At 40.8% G+C, this 18,110-nt stretch overlaps 3 protein-coding genes across 3 annotated transcripts; 2 read left to right on the forward strand and 1 right to left on the reverse strand.

Annotated features, from left to right (window-relative positions):
- Positions 1-2,908: 2,908 nt before the first annotated feature.
- PKNH_0912200 (cyclin-dependent-like kinase CLK3, putative) lies at positions 2,909-6,667 on the forward strand (the record flags this gene model as incomplete). The annotated part of the gene is made up of 9 exons (XM_002259109.2): positions 2,909-3,197; positions 3,416-3,746; positions 3,997-4,225; positions 4,342-4,593; positions 4,762-5,072; positions 5,266-5,372; positions 5,558-5,781; positions 5,933-6,164; positions 6,501-6,667. The coding sequence occupies 9 exons, from the start codon at positions 2,909-2,911 to the stop codon at positions 6,665-6,667; spliced, it is 2,142 nt and encodes a 713-aa protein (XP_002259145.1).
- Positions 6,668-6,828: 161 nt separating this feature from the next.
- PKNH_0912300 (glycerol-3-phosphate dehydrogenase, putative) lies at positions 6,829-9,426 on the reverse strand (the record flags this gene model as incomplete). The annotated part of the gene is made up of 8 exons (XM_002259110.2): positions 6,829-6,999; positions 7,246-7,398; positions 7,573-7,722; positions 7,894-8,025; positions 8,330-8,500; positions 8,636-8,827; positions 9,002-9,091; positions 9,304-9,426. The coding sequence occupies 8 exons, from the start codon at positions 9,424-9,426 to the stop codon at positions 6,829-6,831; spliced, it is 1,182 nt and encodes a 393-aa protein (XP_002259146.1).
- Positions 9,427-10,783: 1,357 nt separating this feature from the next.
- PKNH_0912400 (conserved protein, unknown function) lies at positions 10,784-17,950 on the forward strand (the record flags this gene model as incomplete). Its single annotated transcript, XM_002259111.1, has 1 exon — positions 10,784-17,950. One exon carries the CDS (start codon positions 10,784-10,786, stop codon positions 17,948-17,950), a length of 7,167 nt encoding a protein of 2,388 aa, XP_002259147.1.
- Positions 17,951-18,110: the final 160 nt, after the last annotated feature.

The raw sequence follows: 18,110 nt of genomic DNA on the forward strand, positions 1-18,110 counted from the left end.
ACGCACTACATTTAATCAGATCAACAGCTACTATATATGTTGCCATTTAACCTATATTGTTCCTTTCCTGGAGAGTGCCCTTCACCCGTTGATGCTTTTTTTTTTTTTCACCGCTTGGATAAAAATAGAGGACACAAAAAGTAGTTCGTTCACAACTAAGGGGGTAAGAAAGGATGGCCGCATTCTTTGCAGATTATCTCCGTTCGCCTTGTACAAAAATGTATATATGAACGCATGCATTGAGCATATATATATGTGCACTTTTCTTCTTTTTTTTTCTTGGCTACTCTCCGCCCCTTTGGTGAAAGAAAGCGTCCCTCTAAATTGGGCCATTTTGAGGTAACAACATCCGCATCGTACACTGCATATGGATATATTTCATACATGTATGCACTGTGCAGGGGCTGCTGGGCTTTTTTAATAAACGCTTGATGATAAATGCTTCACCCGGTTCGTTGGATTACTAAATTGTTAAAGGAACGAATATTACACCGCTTGGATGAGCCAACACGTAATAAAATGTAACAGTTTAACGCGCGTGCAAACGCCCGTTCATGCGCTCACATATACATGCTTATATAACACAATCCATACATGTATGAAACGCCATCCGAGTGATACACAATTCCTGCCTGCTCTCCTGAACAAGATTTCACGTGACCAAGGGTTGGGCTGGAATATCTCAGCATGCCTATGAAGTATGTGCCATCGATGATATTCTGCCATCCACAGGTGAATTAAATGGAACTTATTTGTGGCATTCCTCAGAAAGAACATAAAGGCGAATGTCGCTTGTGCCAAGAACGTGTGCTAAAGGTGGAGTTGCTGATTGTACCATATGCTAAACGCATTCCATTTGTACATAATTACACTTTTCTCTTTAAAGGAAAACTGATGTGTATGCGCATTGGAAAGTAAACTTCCCTGTGCCCCCCGCTACAAAATTATAAAAAAAAAAAAATTATAAATTTGATGACGACAGGAATTATATAAATCGCCCATTCCGAAGGAGACAATATATGTGCCACTATTTGATGCGTATACATGCGGGGAAGAAAAAAAAAAAAAAAAAAGAAGGAAAAGAAAAGAAATCCAAGTGAAAAAAAAAAAAAAAGGAATGAAACAAACATGGAAGTGAAAGAAAAAATTGCACACTGATCAAGTGCAAGAGATACATTAAAAGACCGTAACTCGGAAGAGGCAAAAAATGAATCATGCGTCCCCATCCCTACCGGTTTGGAGAATAAATGATTTAACCCTTCGATCGATAATTATATAACAAAAAAAAAAAAAAAAAAAAAAAAAAAAATCGCCAAAAAAAAAAAAAAAGATACATTTTGATTTCATTCTTTTGCTCCATTTGTTTCACCCTTTTCACCCTGCCGTGTGTGTACGCTCATATTATGTGCATACCAACGAAAGCGTATTCAAATGCTTAAAAGTACCAACGCGCATACATAAAACGTACAGACGCACGCCTCTATGCACACGACGCCGGAAGATTGATTGCCAGTCCATCCAGTCCAGTCCACGCAAGAACTATACCGTGGGGAATGAAGGATGAGAGTTCAAACGGTTGCTCTATGTGAATTCGCAGTTTAAACAAAAGTGAGACCGTATCTTAAAAAAAAAAAAAAAAAAAGTTGCATTTTTAAATAAGCATGTATGAAGTAACGAATAAAACGTGTGGATTTGCCTTCCAATTTTCATCTCTGCCGTTTCGAGCATAGGCAACGCCCCCCGCATGCCTTGTTTACGTGTGCGTATCATGAGGCGTTGCGCTTACATATTTGTGTGTACGTGCTTTCTATTACTGTACGTGTTTATGTGTAATCCGCTGCTCTGGCAACCACAGCATCGTGGTCCGCACCCTACACATCGCTGACACGACAAATTTTATCGCACCTTCCGTTTTGCTTAGCCCTTTTGCCCCCATCTCAAATCTCCCCCTTTTTATTTTTTTTTTTTTTCTTTAAAGTGAAGTGTTCGTCGTTTGTCATTATTCGTCAATCTGTTACGGGACAGTAGAATGATTAGCTAGGAGGACGACATGTATTGAGTGATCTGAAGTAACTTAATTTCGCGCTCCCCTCACCCCTTCATACACGCGCATGAACATACGCGTGTGCAAGCATACGTATGTGTTTTTCACACCCATGTATGACTGCATATGACCACACACTGAAGAAATAAAAATATCGAAAAAAAAAAAAATTCCTTTCCCATTTGTTTCGCGTCAAGATACTTTTTCCTACATAAGCATATGATACGAGTAAGCTGATCAAGGCAGAGGAAGTCGTGCATTTTGTTGATCCATCAGGTATGTCCTACAAATTCTTTTTTTGTGCTTTCTCTTTTTCGTTCTTTCTTTGTCCTTGTTCCTTTTATTTTTTCCACTAGTTTTTTTTTTTTTTTTTTTCCTTTCGTGCCTATTCTATGCAGACAGATCCAATTGGGAATAGACAAATTGCAGTCATTTGCAGGTGGTGATCAGGAACCGAGTAGACATACGCAGACGCATCGGGGATCGAACAGACTTGCGAAGGAGGAGATAGAAAAACTATTCGAGGCGCAGATAATCGTAACAGGGATTAGAAAAACTCACAATCATAGCGACACAAAGTAACCCCCAGCTACTCTCTACTGCGCGCCGACGTATATCTCCGCGTTTACCGTGTACATATGCACACATAATCCTCGACTTGTCCACAATTTTGGAAAAAAAAAAAAAAAAAAAAAAAACATACATATATTTATATATACCTACATGTGTACCATATTAAACCAATAAACAGATGCCTCATCTTATGAATCGTATAAGAGCACGGACTGTATACAGAAAACATAACGGTTAATTCGCGGAAAACGAAAAAGTACACACCTATTTGTTTGTCAAATAAGTTCAAACATGGCGAAGGACAAAAGGGGCAGAGTGATTTCCAACTCCTACGAATCTGATGAGGATAAATATTCCAAGAGAATCAAAAAACATCACCATAAGATAAATTTTGCAGAGAAAGATCCCGATAATGGTTCATATAAAAAAAAAAATTACGAAAATGATAAAAGTAAACTAAATTTAAAAAAAGACCAAAAGAAAAATTCAAAAGAAAACTTAAATTCATTTAGTTCTCATCATTCTATTAGTAGCAGTTCTGATGCGAACAACCTCGGCTTGAACATCTCTGGTGGATCGAGTAATGCCTACTTCGTTTGTCTACCTATATGTCGTTTACTCTTTCCCATTATATGTATATGTATATGTATTTATGTATATTTGTATATATGTATATATGTATATGTATATATGTATATATGTATATGTATATATGTATATAAGTATGTATGTATATATATATGTATATATATATATGTATATGTATATATGTATATATATATTCCTACCCCTTTGCAGCGTCAAACAGTGAGGATGAATTCAAAATTTTGAAGGAGGAAGAAAATGAAGATAAATTTTTGGAAGAAAGGAGGCGAAAAAGAGAGGCAATAAAAGAGCGACTTAAGGATTTGGTGAGTGAAAACGAAAAGGGTAACGACGTGGTAAGTGGCGACTTAGGCGACCTGAGCGTCGTGAGCAACGGTAACGATACCCTACGCAGCGGTAAGGAAGAACCAAGTGAAAATGTAAAAAAGGAGGAAGGCCAAGACGCTTTCTCCAGTTGCAACAAAAATGACTTAGGCGAAAGCTTAAACGAGATCCCCCCCATGCTGGACGATGTGGACCATGAGTAAGTGCGCCACTGTGTGAATGGATGCGCAGTTAATTCCGTTCTGCTCACCAAGAAGAAAAAAAAAAAAAAAAAAAAAAAAAAAGGAAACACCCCACACAGATTTGTAACAGTTTTTGATAGTGTCCATACCGGTTGTTCCTACGTGTTTATCAAACCGATGCCATTTGTATGCGCTTCCCTACCCATCTATGTCTACTTCTGTGGAATCTTCATTTCCCTCCCACACCTCCCAATGGTCTTTTCACAGTGACGCGGCCTGTATATTCGCGCCGAACAAGGAAGTTATGGGGGAAACCTGTTCATCTCTATCGTCCGACCACGAAATGATTGACGAAAAACCGACCAAAGAGAAAAACGATTCTTTTAAGGAGTCCAGTGATTTATATAGTGACTTAAAAAAGAAGATTATGGAAGAGAAGGCCAAAATTAGGGCCTTTATAATTAAGCAGAAGGAGCTGCACGAACGAACCAAGATGGTGAGAAATTCGCTTCACGTGAGAGGGAGAGAACATGTGAGTACACTGACATATGCATATGTGTTTGCGTCCCATCTTCCCAATCAACCCATCCCACCCCCCACCCCCCTATGTAGAACATCGAAGATGGACCTCTTACGAATAAAAATACGGACGACGCAACAATCACTCAGAGATTCATGGATAATAAACCCCACGGAGTCGAAGAGTACGAAGAGGAAGACAACGATAATGACGATGTAGATATGTTTTCAAGTGTGCAGCCAAGCAAAAAGGAAAAAATCGAAAAAATTAGAATAACTAATTATTATGCATCTGACAATGTCAACTTATCGGATAACTGGAACGATTCGGAGGGATACTACAAGGTTAGCCCCTCCGTGATAATGACACGGAATAGAAGAGAGAATGAAATGTCGATCATCAGTTGCGGTTGTGTGTACCACACGGGTACACTTGTTAGAAGCACTTACATATGTACATGAACATATATATTTTTTTTTTTTTTTTCCCTCTCGCAATACGCACTTGTTCAGGCCATCGTTGGTGAAGTCATTGACAACCGATACAGCGTCGTGTGCGAATTAGTCGGTAAAGGAGTTTTCTCCAACGTTTTAAAGTGTTATGACAAGGTGGGGAAAATCCCTGTGGCCATTAAAGTTATTCGAGATAACGATATGATGAGGAAAGCAGCAGAGAAGGAAATATCTATTTTAAAAAAGTTAAACGAGTATGATAAGGATAATAAGAGGCACATCGTTCGTTTGTTGAGGAGCCTCAAGTATAAGAATCACCTCTGCTTAGTTTTCGAGTGGATGTGGGGAAATCTTAGGATAGCTCTCAAAAAGTAACTGAATAAGAAAAAAATGTTTTGATTAAATTTGAGGCGTTCGTACAAATGGTGCAATGTCGTATGTACCATAGTTCTATGAGTATAGGCTTCTGTAGAGATATACCCCTAATAAAATAGCCATATACACATACATACACCGCGCCCCTTTTCCCTATTTCAACAATATGTATTTCCCTCCACTTCTCAGATACGGCAATGGGTATGGCTTGAATGCCACAGCCGTGCACTGCTACACGAAACAGCTCTTTATAGCCCTCAGACATATGCGCAAGTGCAGGATCATGCACGCTGATTGTAAGTGGAAAAATGTGGAAAACAGAAAGGAGCATCACACTTAGCATTGCACATTAAAATTATGTGGGTCTAAGGAACCCCCCTTTGCTCCCCCCCCCCCCTCTGGATACGACCATTTACGTGTCATTTTCGCATGAATTATGCTGTGCTTATTTTCCGTTCTTCTTTTTTTTTTTTTTTTTCAGTGAAACCGGACAACATACTAATCAATGAAAAGTTTAACGCACTAAAGGTATGCGATTTGGGAAGTGCAAGCGACATATCAGAAAACGAAATTACCTCCTACCTAGTTAGTAGATTTTACAGAGCCCCGGAGATAATTCTTGGATTTCGTTACGATGCACAGATTGATGTATGGTCAGCGGCGGCGACTGTTTTTGAGCTCGCCACAGGAAAGATCCTCTTCCCCGTAAGCAGACTAGCCTCGAAGGCGCTGCAGTCAGAATGTTGCCATGAAAAAAAAAAATGCAACAAAGAGGTCGTGCGAATAACCCCCCAAAGGGGTTTACCCGAAAGCATGAACCTAACCTACTGAACTGCTCCCTCTTCCACCATCGCAGGGAAAATCTAACAACCACATGATCAAGCTGATGATGGAGTACAAGGGGAAGTTCTCCCACAAGATGATAAAGGGGGGTCAGTTCTATTCGCAGCATTTTAACGACAACCTGGATTTCATCTACGTGGACAGGGATTATTACACCAAGAAGGAAGTGGTGCGAATTATATCTGACTTGAGGCCCACGAAAAATATAACGTGTGATTTGCTGGAGCATCAATATTGGCTAAAAGGTGAGCAGATACAATATCAGTTGCCCACTGAATGTCATCATGCCAACTTCCCGACATTCAAAAAGTTGTATGTTCTCGGTGTGTTGTACAGGATGAATGTGATTCGCGTGCCACCGTCGGGTGCTTTCCCCACGGGGAGTATTCAAATAGGCACAGACAGAAACGGATCGAATGTGGATACCTTTACGCGCGGTTCCACGAATTAAAAAGTGAAAAGTGGGGCATCCCACATAGCATGTGTAAAACACATAACTGGTCGAACAGAACAAAGATATTTTATTTCAATTTTAACGCTCCTAATTTTTTTTTTTTTTTTTTTTTTTTTTTTTTGCGTAGGAAATAGCCCCAAGATGCAGTTTTTAAAAAAGAAAATAAAGCAGCTAGGGGACTTGCTGGAGAAGTGCCTCATGCTGGACCCTACCAAACGGTACACACCAGACCAGGCCTTGCAGCATCCATATTTGAGGGAGTCTATTCATTTTAGCAAAACGCAAAATGAGTGAATGCGAATTGTTTGTGTAGTGCCTCGATTTTTGTCGAGAAAGTATTTGCAATGTGTAATAAGTATGTATGAGTAATACATGCGCGCGGATGCTCATACGTTTGTATCCGCCTTTCCTTTTTTTTTTTTTTTTTTTTTTTTCCGCTTTGACGTTTTTCCTCTTTAACCCTTATACTTTATGTGTCTTAATTTTTTTGTCGAAAGAACATCAATAATGCTCGACGGATTTTTATGTAGAAAGGCAATTTCGTAGATTGTCGTGAATAATGGAAATTCGTTTTTTAATTTGTGGTGCTCCAGCACAGAGTACACTTCCTTGGCGGTGTGGATTCCCTGCGGAGGATGACATAAAGAGTGGAAGGTGTGTGTCTCTCTCTCCTTACATGGGGGAGCGATAATACAAGTAGAGTTGGAGCAATCCAGATTGTGGCGGACAGAAACAGGGAGACGCGAAGGTGATTATATTTTATATGTAAGCACCTCAGTCCATTCACCAACTCGTTCTTATCACATGGCCCATTTTCGCTAATGCAGAGCTTCCTCTAACGTTTAGCAGATGCACATGACGGGCAGCTATACCTGAAGCTTCTGCCCGTTCAGAAGCTCCATTTCGATCTGATCCCAGGTATCTGCTCCGTTCCTTGTGGCGAACTCCCGTGCACATTTGAGGTTCCTACCCCCAAGACATGTAGTTATGAGATCAGCCAGGCCACAGCTGTCTAAAAAGGTTTCCTTAAAAAGGGAAAAAAAAAAAAAATTAGTTCATTTGTCATTCTGTTTGTGCAGAACAGTGATTGTTTCTCTCCTGTTCTGAGGGATACTATATTTCCATTTTTGGTAGTGTATCAAGGCCGTGCGCCTATTTTTTTTTTTTTTTTTTTTATTTTTTCCGTTCGGTGCACTTACATCTAGAACATCCGGAAAGAAAAAGCGCGTGAACCTCTTCATTTCATCAAGGCCAATTCTGATAATGGCTGACTTCGTGTTATAGCTGTGGCTGGATGCATCCAGGAATCCTACTCCTAACGCGACAACGTTTTTCAACGCTCCGCATGTCTGCACAGTTTGTGTATATGTGTGGGGTGGGGATAAAGTTTTACAGGTGTGAAAGGTGCCGTTGGGAAGACAAACTCGCATTTACGGGAAATTGATATATAGAAATTGACGTGCCCATTGGTATATTATTCGCACGCTCCTAACACCATCAACAGTGCTCAGAGATTTTACCTCTACCCCCGGTTTGTCCTCGACGCAGTTGATCTTGAAGTACGTCCTGTCGAAGAGCTCTTGCCAGATCCCCGCTTCCTGGGCATCTTCAAAGCCGATGGTGCTTTCGCTGAAATTCTCCGTGGACAATTCCTGCAGTGAACAAAATGGGGAGGATTTTGTGGACAGTATGTAAAAGGATGCTTGCCGGATTGGTGGCAAGATGTTTACTACACCTGCGGGTACGTCACCTCCCCATCTTGTGCCCTCTGCTCCTTTGGGGGGCTTTCTCCACTAAGCAAAAGAGAAAAGAGGGTGAAGGACCCTATACAACTCCAATGTAGTGAACAGTTGTAATTCCCGCTTTTTAGGGTAAGATGCATGAGGGAGGGTGAAAGGACAGTCTGGGACCATTTTGCAAGAAACTCAAGGGATATGCCCAGGTACTTGTACATACATTCGCTATGTTGGAGCCGGACAGAGCTGCGCACCCAATATTTAGTTTTTCTTCAATTACACTTGACAGAAGCATGGGCTTACAGTTGTCTATCTTGATTCCCTTCATTAGGCTTATCGCCTTTGCGTCTTTTTTGAGGTTTTCGTTTTTCACAATTTCGTTTAACACGCTCTGCAGAGGGGGGGAGGAGGAAATCGAGGGAAGCAAGGTGTATTATGTTCGTAGCACATAAATGTGCACTTCTCCAAGTGCAGACTCTCTCACGAGTGTCCGTTTTCTTTGTCACGTTGCGCCCTCCTGAGTTACCTCCAAGTACTGATGAGGCACTACAAAGATGAGCAAGTCGGCACCCTCAACCGCATCCTTCAAATTCGAAGTGGCTAATACATTGTCTGGCACCTTCATCCCCTTCATGTACTTTACGTTTTCCTTTTTCTTGTTGATAATGTTGCTTAATTTGTCGTTGTCTACAATTTCTTCCTTTACGTACATCTTAACCTGCGTAAAGTAGAAGAGGGTCGGGGGGACATTCTTTCACACGGGTTGTCCTTCAAATAGGACAGGAGCATAGATTCATGAATACTAACATGTACGTGAATACTTATCTGTGTATTTATGCTCCCCTTCTTATATAGCTAGATAGTTTTTTTTCTTTTTTTTTCTTATTTTTACCAGTGGGTGGAATATTTTCGACTTGTGTGTATTTTCGGCGACAATTTTGGAAACGACGGTTCCCCAACTCCCACTGCCGATGACGGAAACCTGCGAAGGGGTGGGGCGAAAGAGGTAGAACTAGGCATATTTATCCACAAAATACACTTACGTGGTAAAAAAAGAACGTTTCTTTTTTTGTTAAAAATATCAGTTTCTCCCGGAGGATCCTTTTCTATTGGTACCACAACCAGTTACACACAGGTGTAACAATAAAATGTGCTGTCTCTTTTTTTTTTTTTTTTTTTTTTTTTTTGGCTTACTTTAAGGGGAAGATTGTTTGTGGTATTTGACACGAGAGTATTTCTACTGACGTTTGGCTTGCTCCCGGAGAAGCAGGTTGCCAACTGGGGCACTAACAAGAAGTATGAAAGATAGCTCTTCATCATTTTTTTACTAAATAAAAAAAAAGGGCATATGCCACTTCTGTCGCGGTTTCTGAACAATGTTGTTGTAACTTGTGCGCAACTTTCATTCCTTCCGTTCTATGTAACCATGTAGGAAGCAAATCACCATCGCTCTTTCGAAGCATATATTTATGAATTTTTTTTTTTTTTTTTTTCCTTCATTTTTTACATTTGTATGCAGAACGGGTGGGAATGTAGGGTGGTATTTTCAAACAAATGTAATGACGTTTTTTTAAAAAAAAAAAAAAAAGGTGCATAGGAGGCAGGTTGCATTTCAAATAGGTGTTGTCCCTTTACCGTTTGGTTAGACTTCCCCGGTCAGGCATGGAACAAAAAAGTGGCAACTCCAATTCGGATGATGTTTTTACAGAGTTAGAAAAGTTCTTTTTTTTTTTTTGTCATTATACTGACGAAATTTTTGCACGCTCGGTTTGTTACACCTATGGAGAATTATCTCTGAAAAAAATTGAAAACTTGCGGAAGGAGGGGAAAACGAAGGGAACATAACCATATGCAAAGACATCACCTGCCTCCTTCCCTTTAAATTGCTTCCACCCAATTGGTACATTATCTATCTTATGATCTGGGTGATGGTGGGAGGAACCGTCTTTTTGGGGGGTTTTCTCTGGAAAAGAATACGGAGGGCATGCGCGGTCGACTTGCCCCAGATCCACTTGCTTATACATGCATGTACGTATTCTTGTATTTTTTTTTTTTTTTTTTTTTTTTTTTTTTTTTTTGCCACTCCGAACAACTGTGCGGTCATAAGGATGAGACAAAAGAAAGAATGAATTCCCCACTGCTATGTGTTCGCGTCGAAGGTGCACAGGGGCATTAGTGTTCTCCCCACTGTCAAACTATGCGTTTTCTTCCCGCGCGCATTAATCGCAGATCAGTGTTTTTCTTTTTCGTCTAGGGAATACAAAGGAATGTGAGTTGCCTTTTTTCCCGCCTCACCTGTCTTTGCTCCTTCAGAACAACCAGGGCGTTCCCCTTAGCGAGTTCATCTCCCCTCTGGGCTACGCGGCTACTTCGTCGCTCCTCCACTTCGTCATATCACCGCTAAAGGACACAAATTGGCGTGCACAAAAATCCAAAATGGAAAAAAAAAAAAAAAAAAAAAAAAAGATAATCAGACAACTTCCACGACTTCCCCCTCAAATACACATTTTAACCTCCCCATCCTGCGCAATGTGCACAGGAAGAAAAATAGGACCACGCGAATTTTCCCACCCCCCAACATAATACACTTTCCTGCCGGAAGATTTTTACCCCCAAGCGGATTTACAACTCCGCAAAAATCGAACCGCGAAATAAAAATAAAAAAGATGACAGGATGGAAGCAGTCGGTAAGGGGAATGTGAAAATGGAGAAAGTGGCACAGAGAGAAGACAACTCTGATAAGTTAAAGAAGAAGAAAAAAAAAAAAAAAAAAGTTAAAATTTGTGAAACACTTATATGTAAAAGGAGCCAAGGGGAGGATACTGCCCAGGGAAAGGACGTTGGAAAGGCTGATGCAAAGACAGCTAAAACGAAGGAAGCCAAGGCTGTGGGAACGGCCGCGGAAAAAGGGCCAAAGGTTCAACACGCCGTCCTAGGCAAGTCGAAAGAAAGGAAGTGTAAGGAGGCCAAGGCGAAGAAAGCGCAGCTGAAAAGGGTGAAGGCAAAATGTGATTCACCCAAAGGGGATTGGTTCAAAAGGGAGCTCCAACCAAATACGAAACAAAAGACAACAGGGGTCGGATGTACCCTTAAAAAGGTGGAGGAGGGCTCGGACCCTTCTTCGGGGGAGGATCCTCTTGGGGAATGTCCCAGCGTTATTCCATTGGTGATGCGCAAGGGGGGGAAAAGTCAGGAAAATGTGTTCAAAGGGAAAAGTGGAAAAGATGAAAAGGCAAAAGGTGATAAGCGAAAAAGGGATATAAAAACAGAGGCGCACAAAAATGAGAAGCACAAAGAAACTCCACGGCAAAGCCACAACAGGGAACGAGAGCCCCCGCTGTGGGGGCTACTAGACGGGTTAGCGAACGCCTCTGCGCTTTGCTCCACAGAATCATCCACATTATCTCTCGCCTCAGGTAGGTCAGAAAATTCCAGCCTCTATTTGGAGGAAGACAGCCTCATTGAAATATGCATTGGTCAAGCAAAGCTAAATAGCAAGGAGACAGATTGCTCTAATTATGTAGAAGCATTTTGTGTGTCCTACTTTGTGTATGAAGACCCCCTAGAAATTTTCAGCTTATTTCAGGGAGTAAGTTGGCTGCCAGAATTGAGAAATAGATGTACTTCCCTAAACAAAATCGAATTTAAACCTCAAAAAAACATCAAGGAAATTAACTCCTCCGCATACGTAAATATCAATCAGTGTGTACATCTAAGAAGGAGATACAATGAAGTCCTAAACATTGTGGACGATGGGATCGCCTACGTTTTTATTTCCATCATTGGAGTAAATTTGAAGGAGTATGAAAAGTTTTATCAGAGGGAATATGGTACCATGAACGGAGGTATAAACTCTACCTACACTTCTTACAACAGAAGCGATACTGTTAAGCCTCTAAACCGATTTGACCACCCGTCGGGGATATGCCGCAATATGGATGAAGAGCATCAAAGGGGAGATGAGAATGTCGCCCTTGTGAATAATCTCGTGGAGAAATACAAAAACGAAATGGAGTTAGAATTGGATTTTATTGGAGAGAAGAAAATTGTCACAGAGAGAAACTACAAAAAATTTCTTCATATTTTAGGCTCCTCCATCATTCCCATAAAAGTGTGTAATGAAGGAGAAGCAAAAAGTGTCGAGAATATGCGCACTAGAGATAGTTACAATATCTACCCCCATGAAGTCATTCGAGCCGTCTTGTACAACTATCTAGACCTGTTCAGAAAAAACAAAAAGGCGAATTTATTCCACCTTATTAGTAAGCATGGAAACGAGTTATTACCAATAGGTCGTCTGAATATTCAGAGTAAGGAAGTGAAAAAGGATGGACTACCCCCCTTCGATGTCCTTGACGAAGAGGATATGCTTCACAATCTCAGCAATGGGAAAAGTCACGCATATAATATTGCAGAGAAAATTTTTAAATACATTACAATGAGAAGAATAAATAAAACACAAGAAAAAGATAACTTCATAAAAGAAATAAAGAAATTGTGTTCCTACTTAGATGAAAGATTAAATAAAAAGGATCCAAAATACATGAACGCATCTTTTTCCTACTTTGAAAAGTGTCTACAAAAAATGGATGATATGAAAGAGCAAGAAAAATTTAGTAAAAAAATTAGAAAAAAACTATTTAAAATGTTGGAACTATCAAAGAGGAAATTCCCAAACGCGGTATGTTCACGCAGTTGTAGAATTTTAGAAGTGCCTTGCTCACATCTAATTGTTTTTGTTCACTGTGTGTCCAACATAACTCTTAAGTTGAACTCGTTAAGAAATTTTATTGACGTAAGTTACTTCCATGGGATCATACTTTGGGAGGAAGAGGGGAACAGTGTGTATAACCTTCAAAATGTAAAGGACAGAAAAAGGAGGACAATCAAATTGGCATCACGAAATGGGATTCAGGCTGACTACTACTTCGCCAAGGAAAGTGGGCAACGAGATCGCAAGATGAATGAAGAAAAACAGGATATCGTTACTTTGAAACTTAATTTTAACACCCCCGTCATCCTACCTTACAACTACAACGCTCCTTCTTGTCGGTTAAATTTTGTCCTTCTTCACAATGACACTCCGCTGCTCCATTTGGCTGGAAGCGGCGGCAGAGAGGGCAGTTGCGGATACCATATAAATGATAATGTCCCGTTTAACGAAGGGGATAAAGTGAAAAAGAACCTCGAAACGCATCCGCATTATCTGAAAATGAAAGGGTATGTTCCCTTCACAGAAAATTCGAGACCCTTTGTTGAACTTTCCTTCTACACACACCCAAGGAATAGCACATTTTTTTCTGCAGAAAAGTATAAACTTCTTTACAAAAATAAAATGAAAAGCAACTTGGGGGAAGACATTACTCTTTCCTCGTATTCAGCTCCTAATTTTGGAAGAGACAAACTGGTTTTTCATTTTTTCGATGATTTTTCGGATGATCTACGTGTGGGGAAAACAACCCAGGGGAGTCATTTTAAGAGTTACTTCTTCGTGCCTATTATGGGGCGTGAAATGCAATACGAATTTCCTGAGGGGAAGCGCGATGACCCCTCATCCAGGGATATTCAATTGTTTAATGCTTCATCTAGGAATATACAATCGTGTGACATTGCCCCGAGGAATGCTCTATCGAGCAGTGTCTACATGCATGGTGAACGTGGAATCTCCCCGCTGGATGCTCCCATCCAGGTTATCCACTTCGCCGTGGCAGAAGGAAGAGGACTCCAAGGGGGCGAAATAAACAAGTGGCACTCCTTCTACGTACACACCAAAAATTACAGAAAAAGGAATATATATGGAGGAAAGCACGTTCAAATTAGAATACAAATTGAGCCACTCGGTTATTTTCAATTAGACTATGCTGCTAACCCTTGCACAAAAGCAGATGTAAAGGAAAACGCATTAAGTTGCTATGCACCTAATAAAGGGCTGATGGGTCCTGATCAGTTCTGCTTCAAATCCTTCAGTGGGATCCACGAACTGGTAGATTATAAAGTGGAGGATTTAAAGAATGGTACTTACGAGGTGACATATCAGGTGCACACAGTGGGAAGGAAGCTTCTGTACATTTTCTGCGATGGGATCGATGTGATTGGTTCCCCATACGAAATAAAGGCTACCCCCTCGGGGGCGGATCCCAAGTCATGTAGAATTTTGGGCAAGGGGGCCACCCAGTGTCTGGCCACTCCCGTTCTGGACCTGCACAATGGGCCCTGGGTGGGTGGCCATATGGACAAGCGGCAATACGAGAAGATGTGTGCGCAGCGACAGGTCAATATGGGTTCCAATGTGAATTTCAATGTGGGTGTCAATCTGGAAGGAGGCCCCATTCATAACCAAGGTGTTAACGATTCTGCCTTCCTGGATGTCTCCGTAGGTGCTCAACTTTCCTCGACCGATACCAAGGCAGGTCTAGCGCCAAGTGAGGGGAATCTCGATGGAGCTGTCCCAGAGGCGAATGCCCCCAAAGGGGTCGACGCTGGCGCCTCCGCAGTGGAAGATCGCCCAGGGGAGACTCACCCCAGTTCTGCCGTTGCTTCCAACGTTACCACTCCAAATGATGAAAATGATTTCCACATCATCTCCGTAAAGAAGCGAGATGCGAACGCAGACTTGGGGGGGGGCAAAAGGGAAGAAATGTCAGATCTGTGTGGTCGAGAAGAAGCGCTAGCTAGTATATCATCAGCGAGGAGAACTCCCTACTGCAATAACCAAGCGAACAAGCTTTTTTGTCAGCCCCAATATTACGATGAAATAAAAGGAGAGAACATCACCGAGATGGACAAAGAAAACAAGCACAGATTTTCTCAGCTCCTACAAGAAGCCCAAATACTAAACACATTTACAATAATACTTTGTGATAAAAATGGGGTAAAGGTAAGTATCGGGAACGACAACGTAAAAGTGGTGGGAAAAAATGGCGCAGAGATCAAACGAGTCGTGGACAACAATGACGGTAGTTACACAGTTGAGTATGTCACACATTTTGAAAGAGAGAAAATGAAAAAAATGTTTCACGAAGAAGATATAGAACAGGTGGAAATGTTTTATGAAGAATTTCTCATAAACTGTAGTAGAAAAGAAAACGATAATTATATCATTGAAAAATTTCAAAGGAGGTTCGATAAGAGCATTCCTATATGTTGCCAGATTCATGTCTATATAAATGAGGTTGAGATGTTTGGATCCCCACTAAAACCCATAATTATGAACATATCACAGATTCTCCACTTCTTCAATTTATATTTCCAGTTCACCTACTCCGGGTTGTTACTAAAAAGTTTTGAATTTTTATTAAATTGTAATGATTATGAGGGGTGCGTGAGCAGCCTTTCCTCATTTTATTCTTCTTTCTTTGGTATGGTGGACAGTGAACAAGAGCACACCAAGTTAATAGTCTCGAAGAAGTTGCCAAGAATGAACCGATTTGTATCTACCAATGGAACTGATAAGCAGGTTATAGGTGAAAAATTCTTTTTTCAAATTCCACTGAACGTTTTTGACTTGGGGAAGAGGGTTCTCACAGATAGTACCTTACCAGGGGATCAGATCCCTCCTCATGGGCACACCCAATGGGGAGAAGAAGGAAAAGGTGTAGGGGAGAAGTATATGAAGGGTTCTCTATTACAGGGGAGAGTAATTCCAGAGATGAACGAATCTTCATTTACGAATGAGTGGTTACACATGCACATGCAAAAAACAAGGTTGTCTGAAAAAGAGGCAAAGTATGACCTGGGCATGAACCTAGCCTACTCGTTAAGTAATATTATTTTACAACACCTGATATATTTGAAGAAGTATAAATTCTTTATCAACTCCAAGCAATATGAAAATGGCTTGCTCCAAAATAATATACTGACTCAGTTTAGGAAGCTCATGGAGGAGGAGTACAACAAAATGTTTGCCTACCAAACGAATAACATCATAAAGTACTGCCAGAAAATTGGGAATGTCAAATTTAGCGGATTGGAAGAATTAATAAAGGTTTATAAAGGTATTGCATTTGAGTTGAGGAAACTGAAGAAGAATGATTTGGCGGATGAATTCGATAAGTGCTGTGAACACATGTGTCAGGAGTTGTATCTTCACAACATCGAGTCAAGTCTTCTCAGGAAGGAAGCCACGTTGGAGAAGTATGAGAAAGTCATTGACCAGAAAATAGATAAAGTAAACGAAATGAAGGAGAGGCTAAAGAAGTATCAAGAGAAAGAGGTAGATATTGACAGAATTTCTAAACTGTGCAAAGTTAAAAGGGATAAATCTATTCAGACGAATGATTACTTGTCCATGTCACACAAGAAGAGCTTCTTAAGTGCACTTATCGAGTCGAGGAAGGATGAATCCTCAGAAAAGGGAGAAACGATAAAAAAAAATGAACAATCACACCAGTCCCAAGTGGAAGAAAAACAAATCCGACAAATGGTGAGAAAGTACTGGAGAAATGCATCCACCTATGACATATTTGTAAGTATAAAAAAAACAATGAATAATTGCCCACGATTGAAAATTTCCCTGGACGAAACATTTAACTATTACAGTTGTAGTGTCAAGAAGGACAACAAAATGAAGGATTTTCAAATTAAGAAAATGCAGGAAATAAAAATGGTAGAAAACCTGGACAATTTAAAAAAAATAGACTTAAATCAAGAAAATAATAACCTACTTTCACATAACGACTTGACTACGTTCCACCTGACGTATAACGTTTATATAGCTCTCCTAATAGACTTACGATGTAATAAATTTTTTATTAAAGATTTGGACAATGTCCTTTGGCTCTTCGAAAAATTTTCAATTCAGCACCACTCCTTTCGAAACCTTTACAACCCCTATGGATTTTTACGGGTTATTCCAAAGTACCTCTTCATTGCGTTTCTTAGAGAGCTGGCCTATTTGAATATGCTCTATGTTATATCTGAATGTGTAGTCACTAATAATGAGGACGAAAAAATACTCCTCAACACCAATCACCCTTCTCGGCTCTCCTCATTTCATCATTTTGTCAAGTACCATTTTGTTCCCTTTTATGAGGAACTTAGCTTGGAACCCAATTTTCAGAATTTTAAACAAAATTTAATTGAGCATAATGTGGAAGAGGCCGACCCAGATAGCACCAAGGATACATGCTCCTCTAAGGGCGGGATCATCACCACCCCACATGTACACATAAACCTACTTGATTTGGAGACTTACTTCAACGATGAGTTGCCTGTCCTAGTTCGACACAAGAATTTCGAGAAGACCTTCCCCCTTCTGTTTGATTACTACTCTGATTTGTCTTCCCCGCGTGGTGCCCCTCCGAAGGAACGTTCCGGGCCAGTTACTCAAGGGGAAGTCGACCAGGGGAAGACCGCCTCCAACTCCGCCAACTCCGCCAACTCCGCCAACTCTGTTAACAAGGATAACATGACTAACGGGGCGAACAATGCTAATGTCGCTAATATGGATAACCAAGTGGGAAACGGAGAAAACGCGCCATGCCCCGAGAAGCATGTCTCCGTCGCCATCTTCATTCGATTCCTGCGCGAGTTTGGTATCATCCCGCACTTCTTTAGCAACCATATGGCCTTACAGACACTGCAGTCCTTCATGCAGAAGAGGGGGAAAAAGAAATTGAACTACGACGACTTCTCCCATGCCATTCTTATATCCATCTGTGAATGCGTAAAAAAAAACATTCTCACTCAGTACAACATGCTCAAGGTCAATAATCAGCTGAACTCGAAAATTCAGACGGAGAAAATTTTAAATCCAAGTTATATACAATACGAGGCCAAGGAGTTAATCTACCTCTTCGGATTCGCTGACATGCAGCTGGTGCGGTCGAAGTTGGCCGGGTAGTTGTGGCGCCAACCCTCGTTCGGTCGTAATACGCTATCAGGGGTGCATGTCAGTTTACTGTCCCCTCCCTTAGAATTCGCGCCCAAATGGACACATCGTCATATTTAGGGACAACAAACCAACCGGAAGTGGAAGGGAAAATATTGGAATATTTTTCCTT

Source organism: Plasmodium knowlesi (assembly GCF_000006355.2).
Source record: "Plasmodium knowlesi strain H genome assembly, chromosome: 9".
Taxonomy (NCBI): Eukaryota; Apicomplexa; class Aconoidasida; order Haemosporida; family Plasmodiidae; genus Plasmodium; species Plasmodium knowlesi.